Source organism: Humulus lupulus, chromosome 2 (genome assembly GCF_963169125.1).
Source record: "Humulus lupulus chromosome 2, drHumLupu1.1, whole genome shotgun sequence".
NCBI lineage: Eukaryota > Viridiplantae > Streptophyta > Magnoliopsida > Rosales > Cannabaceae > Humulus > Humulus lupulus.
This window is the reverse complement of record NC_084794.1, coordinates 7,140,327-7,150,954: the sequence shown is the minus strand read 5'-3', so window position 1 is coordinate 7,150,954 and position 10,628 is coordinate 7,140,327. Positions and strand designations below refer to the sequence as shown.

The 10,628-nt window shown below is 28.4% G+C and overlaps 1 protein-coding gene across 1 annotated transcript; it reads right to left on the bottom strand.

Annotated features, from left to right (window-relative positions):
* Positions 1-3,061: 3,061 nt before the first annotated feature.
* LOC133813865 (ribulose-phosphate 3-epimerase, cytoplasmic isoform-like) lies at positions 3,062-5,591 on the bottom strand. The gene is made up of 9 exons (XM_062246901.1): positions 5,475-5,591; positions 5,321-5,325; positions 5,162-5,218; positions 4,866-4,964; positions 4,663-4,769; positions 4,448-4,545; positions 4,176-4,268; positions 4,015-4,056; positions 3,062-3,306 (listed from the first exon to the last, which is right to left on the bottom strand). The coding sequence occupies exons 1-9, from the start codon at positions 5,589-5,591 to the stop codon at positions 3,160-3,162; spliced, it is 765 nt and encodes a 254-aa protein (XP_062102885.1). The 3' UTR covers positions 3,062-3,159.
* Between the last annotated feature and the right edge of the window lie 5,037 nt (positions 5,592-10,628).

Genomic DNA, 10,628 nt, shown 5'->3' with positions numbered 1-10,628 from the left:
ATCAAAATATATATATAAATAAAAAAAAGTATATTTAAGAGAAATAGAGAAGAAAATTGATATGTTTCTTTGAAATATATAAATTTTATTTTATTTTAGTATGCAAGACCATGTATAAAAAAATTTAGGCAAGACATTTATATCTAGTATGAGAGACTTTCTTGCCATTTATTTTTATATTGTAACATTTTTAAAAATTCGTCTTTCTTTTATTAAAGAAAAAAATAAAAAATCTTACCGAGTCAGGTCTGACCCGCTCCATTACATACAGGGCGGGTCTGACCCGACCCGAATCAAAAGTCTTAACGAGTCGGGGCGGATCTTTAGCGGGGTGAGATCGACCCACCGCATTTACATCCCTACCTTACATTCCTCATAGTCCAATGTTTTTTAACTTCTCTTTGTTAATGAAAATTAGTGGTTTAATTATATATTAATCTTATTTTATTGTTTGTGCAAACAATATATATCAGTGACGTTTCCCATTTTATGTCCTCAAAATTGGAGGTTTCATTAGACCTTGACTATTTGTCAATTTTCAGCACAAGTACCCAATAAATTCTCTCGAAGATGTTGAAGAAAGACACATGTAAATATTTAATTATTACTAATGAGAAATCTAAAAAGTAATGTCAAATTCTTTGGCTATTGATTGGTGATTAGTATATAGATGAAATGTATGGATGTCTTTTCTTTTGACACTAAAGAGAAAATTACAAGGACCTTACCATAGAAAATGCATGTACTTTCCCACTCTTATTAAAGTAAAAATAAATTCCAAGTACCGATAAACCGATTTCACCGAAAGTCTAGCTACATAACAGTACACTATATTGTTGCACGTGATGGCACATGCTGACCACTTTTCTTAGTTACAATTGATTTTTTTTGTTTTTAAGGATAAATGATTTTTTTGTAATAAATACAAACTTAGTTACCTATGTTCATTTGGTTCCTCTATTTGTAAATCCTACAAGATTTGATACTCCTAATTTCTAATATTCTCAGTTTATCCTCATTTTAATTATTTTTAAATGATTTTTTTTAATTAATAAAACAAAACAAAATATACATTAATTAAAAGAGTAAATAGCACTTGAGGTCTCCAAACTTTATTACTTGTATCATTTAGGTCTCCAACATTTATTTTATAGTAATTAAATCCCAACATTTACATTTAGGCTCATATAAGTCCCCAAAGTTATATTTTATGAAATAAATTCTAATTTATAAGGGTAAGATAAAATTTTAACAAAAAAAAACAAAGCACCCATTTTTTTCTCTTTAAACTCTTCTAAATTAATTAATTATTACAAAATATATTATTTTGGTAAATGACTTAAATATTTTCTTGAAATATTAAGAAATTAATAATAATAATTTTTTTACATATTTTAAATTTTAAAAACATGAAATTTATCAAGAGTGTTGTTATATATAACATCATTTTTTTTACTACACACATTTCTATTGAAACTCATCCTAAATTGTTAAAGATTATTTCCATTTTAAATAGAAATGTATGTAGTGAGAAAAAATGATATTATAGATAGAAGCACCCTTAATAAATTTAGTGTTTCTAAAATTTAAAATATATAATTTTTTTTATTAAAAATAATAAACTAATTAATATATAAGTGATATTAAATATTTTAAAAATATAATAGAAAATAAATTTTTAATATTTGATAAAAATATTTAGATCAGTTTACCAAAATAATATATTTGGTAATAATTAATTAATTAATTTGGTTAAAAAGAAAAAATAAATAGGTCCTATATTTTTTTGGTTAAAAATCTAACTTTAACCTTATAAATTAGGCTTTATTTTATAAAATATAACATAGGTAACTACGTGAGCCAAAATAATATAAAAGTTTGGATCTACTTGCTACAACAAATGCCAGATAGATAGCCAGTGAAAGTAATTAATGCAATAATAATGAAAAAGTTAGGTCTGTTACCATATAATTTTGTGTTCAATCTAATGACTAATACTGATCACGTGTGTCAAAGATGGATTTTGGCAAATTTTTGTTTTCGAACAAATATTTTGATTAGTTGTATGGTAGGGCTTACTATTACAGCATCCACTCATATAGGATACTTGTACGGTGCATACCTTAAATGCACTGGTGTATACTACATTTGTGTTTCCTACTCAGGAATAGTTTTTGACGCGATTTTTTTTATAACCGTATTTATTGTAGTTATTTAGAGCATAGTATAAATTTTCAAGAAATTTCGAATAATTTACAATGTCGAAAATTAGATTCAAACAAGTTGTTTCACACATGACTAATTTTTTTTTATGCGCGTGGAAAACAACTTGTTTGAACCTAATTTTTGATACGGTAAATTATTTGGAATTTCTAAAAAATTTACAAGATGCTCTAGTTTAGAAATGCACCGTAGAATTATCCTATAGACATACATTGAAAATAAAGGAATAAGATGGCAGCACTCATCAGGGAAACATTACAATCAACACAGGCTGAACGATGAAAAGAAACAGAAGAGCTAGTTATAGGTCACAAGCTTTTATTTTCTTTGCATGGAATATCTGTATGGACAATGAAAAATCTTTTCAATCTGCTGCTGTTGTTTAGGTATAGGGGTATGTACACAAATATAGAATCTTTTCTTCTAAGTGTTTTAACCAAGTAAGATTTGGGGGATTTTCAGAATTTGACCATTGGTGCTTGCGCAAACAAATCAATCTTTGGTTTCTAAAGATTATTAACACATCACTGTTAGTAATATCAATATATATATACACACTAAAATCAAGTTAAATTATTTGTTTGGTAATTCAATCTTGAGACAAACAAAATCACAACCTTTAACTTCTATAAACAGCAGTAATGAAATCCTTAACGTTTATTTATTAATTATTTTACATTTTTTTTAATTTTGAAGGAATTTTTTCACATTTTTCTATGCACACATTATAATTAATTTATAAGAAAATACTGTTTTTGGAAAGAAAAAAATCTCAAAGACTAAATTATCACATCCCCCAAAGAATTTCAAATATGAGTTCTCTCACCATATGGGTACCTAGAAGAAAAGAGAGTGAGGATTTATTTCATATATAAGGTTTTGTTACAGTTAATGCACTGAGAATTTTCATCAAAATTAACCAAAATCAACTGTGTTTCATTGGGCTTCCTGAACACTATTTCTCAAAAGGGATATTACTTTGGCTGGTTCTGCAGCTCCAAACACTGAACTTCCTGCTACGATACAGTTTGCCCCTGCTGAAGCAGCCATTTCGATGGTTGAAGGCCCCAGGCCCCCATCTACCTGCAAAATACAGTTAAAATTTGTTTCAAATGGCATAAAAAATTGTGAAATACAAACCATAAGGAGGAGAGATGAAACAGTAAAAAGAACATGAAAAAGTGATTTGTTTCCAAAGTAATAATATACTATCATATGTACATATAAATTATAAAATAATTGACACCGGACAAAACTACATTTTCTTGAAAATAACTAAAATGGTTAATTAATAAGCAGCACTTGTCAAATCCACATTTTTACCCTTTAAATATCTGCACACACAAAAAAAATTGCTGAAATATATTATTCTTTTTGCATTGGAGACTTGGATATTATTAATAGGCTAAAATGGAGAGATGAAACACTAAAAAGAACATGAAAAAGGGAATTATAAACCAAAGTAGCAAAATAGAGAAAGAAAGAAAAAAATAGTAATCTTGTTGTCTTGAAACAAAAGGGGACCTAAATATTATTTGTTTCCAAGTGTGGGAGCGGGGTGAGGAAGCAAATTTTTTAAAATAAACGAATCAAAATGAAACATTTACACAGTTGGTAGAAGTTCCCTGCAGGAATAAGTACACAAAATTGTAACCTTTACAAATTCCAAAAATCCAAAATGTCTTTAAAAATCTATCAGGAGCTGAATGCCCAAAGCGGGTCTTCAAGAGTAGTAAAACAAAGAAAGCCATATAAGATTATGTATGGTAATATTGTCATGGATGAACTTACTTCTATATCAAGTGCAGGGTACTTCTTTCTCAGTGTCCGCACCTACATAAAGACATGAGGGAAAAGAATAATAAGCACAACTGTGAAGGAAAAAAAAAACTTGGTAGAGAAATTAGAGTGCAATGCAACAAATGAAAGAAAATAGAACTAATGGATGGCACCTTATCCATCATTTCTGGCATGAATTTCTGCCCACCAAATCCAGGTTCAACAGTCATAACAAGGACCATTTCCACAGGATTCTCTGCCTCAATCTGTGGAGTAATACAAGAATCTGATTAATTTCAAAAGGAAGCATTTCTGATGTAGCACTACAGGTACTAAATCATGAATTATAAGTAATGAACCTAGGTTTATATTATATCCATAAATCCAGATAAATTTAGTTAGAAAAGTAGTGTTGGGAACTATTGAAACAAGAAAAGAGGCCTACCAGAGGATAAACTTCTTCAATTGGCGTCCCAGGCTTTAAAGCTACACCAGGCTTCATGCCCTTTGCTTTTATTATTTGAATGAGTTCTTGCCAATTATCTAGTCAAATTTACATGTAACAGATAAAACAAAATAGGCCAATCTTTGATAAGAAGAAAAATGCAAGCCATAGGAAAAGTAGATTATAAAAACATAAATCAAACAGTAATGTCGCACATTTGGAAACCTCAACATGGAAAGTAAAACCAGAAGCACCAGCTTTCCCCATAGGTTCAACGTAATCAAGAGGATTTGTGACCATAAGGTGACAATCCAAATATGCTCTGTAAGTGAGAAGAAAACACTTTCACGTTTAGTCCAAAAAACACACGTACCCTATCAAAATCATTGTCTATTAGTAAAGAAAAAGAAGATCTTACTTTGAATGCTTCCGCAAACTCTCAATGACCGGTGCTCCAATTGTTAGATTTGGTACAAAGTGCCTATTCAGGCCAATCAAACAAGGAATATAACAGTTGTATCAAATTAGAAACAGGCTAATCATGTCTTCTTATTATTCAAAGTGCCCCAACACAAAATGTCCAAATTAAATCTTCATAAGCAATATAATTAACTCTAATGAGCTTATCTTAAACCAACAAATTTATCATCGTTATACATGAATCATGTTAAACGAATCAAAACAAAAAGGAACTGACTACTGAAAGTTGAATACCATGTCAAATAGTTCAAACGCCATAGAACATAATCATACCAGAATAACTTGGCATAACTTATAGTACCAAACCCAAGTTCAGAAAAAGCAAAGTAAATAGAATCAAACCCAATCTCCATGGAGCAAAGCATTAATGAATAAGCAAATGATTGAACCTACCCATCCTGCACCACAAATACGAAGTCACATAAATTAATCAGCTTTAGTAAAAATAAATCATCAGAATTGCAAGAAATTCACGAAATTCAGTCTTTTTTTCGCAGAAAAACAAAAGCAACATATTTAGGATCCGAGAAGGAACAGAGTATTGTACCATGATGTCCATGTGCAGCCAATCGGCGCCACAATTGAGCATACGTTCAGCTTCCGACGCTAAATTGGCGAAGTCCGACGACAGCATCGACGGTGCTATCTTCGCCGTCACACCCATTCTTGCCGAGAAAGAGAGTCAATTCAGTCACAGAGAGAATTGGGCCTTTACGCGCCTTTGTCCTTCTCGCTCGGTGGGTGGGTGGGTGGGTGGGTTGGTGGAGTTGTTGAAACGGCGGCGTTTTGCACGAGCCTCATCTTTGACTTTGACTTTGGTCAAGTAACTTAAAATTATATACGGTAAATAAAATAAAAATAAATTTGAAATTTACGGTAGTAAACTTGAAGCACGCAAGCGCAAAATTCAATATTATGTATAAGGTAACTTCTAAGCCACAGACCTAACCTATGACAAAGCTGCCCATTTCTATAATATGATTTCTTCGTCTTGTAACAAAAATCTGCAAAACATTCAAAAAATTATAAAAAATAAAAAAATTAATTCAAGAGCTTACAAATTCGTGAAGTCTGGGTAAAATCAGAATTTTTCTACTGTAACCTGCTGCGAAATTTCTAAAATGATGTGTTTACAAAAATAACTTCATGACAAAATTAAAACATATATTTTGTGGTAAGTTACCTTGTTCTTCTATTTTGTTCTTGGTATATCTTGCATCTAGAGTAGATAATTAATTTAGAACTTTCGAAACTCACTAAAACAATCTATCAAAATCAAATATTTTGTCACAGATCTCCACAAAATGATAGACAAATCTTAGCATGGTATCAATTGTAAAATAGGAAATCTTTTTATAAAAAAAATGTTACACTATTATAATCATCTTTCTCATAATTTCTCCATTTTATTGTAAATATTTATTAATATATAAGTAATTTAAAATCAGACCAGGACATTAACAACCATGTAACATATCTTTACAAAAACATAACACAAGTTAACAACATCTAAACAAATATAACCTAGCATGTATAGAACAAAACCATTATCTTGCAACTTAAATAAAAAAAAAATTATATCAGCTATTAAAAGAGCAAGAAAACATGTAAAAATCTCTAAAAACATATTAAACCTAAATTGTATATAATCATAATGTACATAACAAAATTGAAAACATATTTCAAGCAGAATGAATCTATATTCTGCAAAACCATAAACTACCAACTTAGGACATGTAACATATATTTACATAAAACAAACACAAATTTACAACATCGATAACAACATTAGCAATCCTGTAACATATTGTTACATAAACATAACACATATTAACATCTTCAAAACTGATAACATGAAAAAATAAATAAAACAACAAAAAATGCATTAGATTTAGCCAATGAACTAACATTCTTCAAAAAAAAAATTTGTTAGCCTTGTTCTTTACTCTACTAGAGCCTCCAATCATTAGTTTCTTTGCACTATCTTTGCTCTTAGACAATGGAGCAGATTTTCTCTTCAACTTCTTCCCCTTAAACTTAGCACTCACATGTCGACCTCCCTTAACTCATCTGAACCAGTAACATCACCATCATTCGCATAAGAAAGGGAAGAATCTGATGAATCCTTCAAAATAGATTTGTCTTTAGACAATGGAGAAGGTTTACTCAAAGAACTCTAGAAACTCAAATACTTAAGTTTAGGTTTTCTGATGAATACTCTATAAAGTAAAAAATGATGATGAGGAGTTGAGAGAGAAAAAAAACTTAAATATATATATATAAAAAAAAAAAAAAAGGAAGGAGAAAAGCTTCATAAAAGTAAAAAAAGAGATATTGGCAAAATAAATACTAGAAACTTCTATGAGTATTTTAATATAAATTTGTTTTAAAATAACTTTAAAATAATAAGCTTTGATTACCGTAAATTTGATATAAAATACGGTATAAAATTATGGAATCGTAGATTTTTAAAAAAAATTCTTTTTACGGTGTAATCCGTAATTTTCTCAAATTAAAATGGGCTTAACCTCAGAAGACCTTCGTGCTTAGAAGGGCCTAGGTACTTCTCAATTAATGGGCTTAAAGCCCATGTAACTATAAAACCATGTATCGACAAGATTTGCACATCAATCCCCAAAAAATAACGAATTTATTTATATATAATAACAATAATAATAAATAGAAGAACATGCGACATGAAAAGGACAAACAATGACCTATTGAAACTATTTTATTCCGAAATTCTAATTAGGGTAAAATATATAATTAAATGAAGCCATTAATTTCCATAATTATATAATTTGAAATTTTAAAAATAATTAAAATCCTACATTTTTCCTTTATTTTTTTATTATTTATCAAAATAATAAAAAAATATGTAAAAAAATGTAATATTTTAAAAATATTGAGTATATTTACATCCAAAAAAAATAATTTGGAGTACAAAAATACAATATTTTGAAGGCATTGAATATATTTACTACCAAAAAATAAAATTAGGTATAAAAGTTAAAAAATATTAATTATTTTAGCCGCTATTTATTATATTATGAACGACTATAATGCATTCTTTTTTTGCAACACCGGTGCATCTTTTTTCAATTTTTGGCACCTGAATAGATATAATCCCAATTTTTTTATATGACGGTGTACATTGTAGGTATTTAGAATATCCTGCAAATTTTCAAGAAATTCTGAATAGTTTACGAAGCCGAAAACAGAGTTCAAACTATCAAATTTTACACGCGTACATAAAAAAACAGGCACGGAGGCACGGATGCAAAAGACAGTTTAAACCTTGTTTCAGTACCATAATTTATTCAGAATTTCTTGAAAATTTGTAAGATGTTCTAGATAGTTATAATATATACCATCGTATAAAAAAATTAAGATTATAACTATTCAAGCGCCAAAATAAAAGAAATACACTAATATTATAAAAAAAAATTGCGTTGAAATGGTTTCCTTATTATATTTATATAATATAATATGAATTTTATTAATGACTATAAAGAAGCTAGCCACGTGGATGACCTGGTAAGGCCGTTGATATAATAAACTGTTTTTTTCTTTCTTCGAAGATGACTTAATTGATAAATTAATAAATTGTCCTATTTTTTCCAAATGCTAATAACAAAAAATTGATAATTTGTGAATATGAACTTTCAACTACCCAAAACATTTGTGATATTTAATTTGGACCGTATGAGATGGGACATGGCCTAAGGGAATGGGACTAGTGTATGTATAATAATTAAAGAGTGAGCTTGGGATTTTCTTTTTTTATTTTCCATACAAATAATTTGTATTATTAATTAATAATAAAAATGAAAAGAAAAAAAAAATCTCCTTATTAACGACATGTTTGAGTTTTGGAACTAAGTCCCCATTTTGGATTTTTATGGGACAAGTCCCCCATGTGTTCATGTAGTCATGCTACCGACCTTATCTATTTTATAATGTAGTTAAAATAAATTAGCCAATTAATAATTTCCAAGTCTCCAATGCAAAAAGAATAATATATCTCACCAATTTTTTTTTTTTATGTGTGCTGATATTTAAAGGGTAAAAATGTGGATTTGACAAGTTCTACTTATTAATTAACCGTTTTAGTTATTTTTAAGAAAATGTAGTTTTGTCCGGTGTCAATTATGTTATAATTTATATGTACATATTATAATTATAATAATGAGAATAGTGAATGAATATTTATATAATTTTTTTTTAAAAAAAAATGAGACTTCGAAATGAAAGTTAAAAACATTAACGGAAAAATTAACGGTATTTTGTGTAATTTGAAAATAATGTATTATAAACATTAATGATTTTTTTTTAAGGTGTGTCAACTAATACATATAAACATTAATTAACGGTATTTTATTTAATTTGACAATAATGTATTATAATTCGAAATGGAAGTTAAAAACATTAACGAAAAAATTATTGATTTTGATGTATATTCTTAAAAATTAAGTAAACAAGTTTATTTTGATTTGGATTAAAGAGCAATCTAATCTAATTACTTATTGGTAAATATGTTTACAAATCATTTCAAGTAAGTGATTTATATAAGGGTTTTATATTTTTTTGGACTCTGTGTTTTGTTTTATTACCTGTATGGATTATGTGTTTTGACAAATTTATTTTTGGATTCTGTATTTTGTAAAATGGTTCAAATATACTCGTAAATTTAATTTTGATAAAGAAAAAATTGAATATAACAACATAGTTGTTAGACAAAGTGATTTTGTTTTTGTTATAAATTGTTAGTTTTGTGAATTATTTGTAATTTTAGCTCACAAAATTTTGACCAAAATCGAGTTTAGAGTTCTATTAGAACAATTTTACAAAACAAAGGATCCAAAAAATCATTTATCAAAACACAAGGTCCAAACAAATAATTGGACGAAACACAAAGTCAAAAAAAATATAAAATCTTTATATAATTATGTGCAATAAATAAAATTGCAAAATAAATCAATTTGAGATATTGATGTGTGGCTCATATGAAATGTTACAAAAAAGACCAAATGGCAGAATTGTCTAGACTAAGAAGTATCTTTCATATTTATCAACAATATAAATATATAGGATAATTTTTGTACAGGGGCTTCATTTTAAGCTCTATCGGTAGGGCTCTCAGTGTTTCTCGACTCGTGAACAGTTTTCGGCACAACTTTTTTTTATGACCGTGTATATTGTAGCTATTTAGAGCATCATGCAAATTTTCAGAAAATTTTGAATAGTTTACAGTACCGAAAACTATGTTCAAACATGTTATTGCACGCGTAACTAATTTTTTTTTATGCACGTGGAAATCAACATGTTTGAACCTAGTTTTTGGTACTGTAAACTATTCAGAATTTTCTAAAAATTTGCAGGATGTTCTAAATAGCTACAATATTCATGGTCATAAAAAAAACTGCGCCGAAAACTGTTCAGGGATCGAGAAACAATGAGAATCCTACCGGTAGGACTTAAAGCGAAGCATTTTAGAAGAATTTTCATAAATATATATATATATATATATATATCTTTCATAATCATGAACAAAGATTAGGACATTCACACCAAACTCTTATCTACCACACTTGTGAGATGACTTTTGATTTTTGCAACATCATCTTTAATTGCAAAGAGATAAATTTCAGGCTTGGACTCGTAGAAGTCAATCTAAGCATACAATACATATCATCAAATC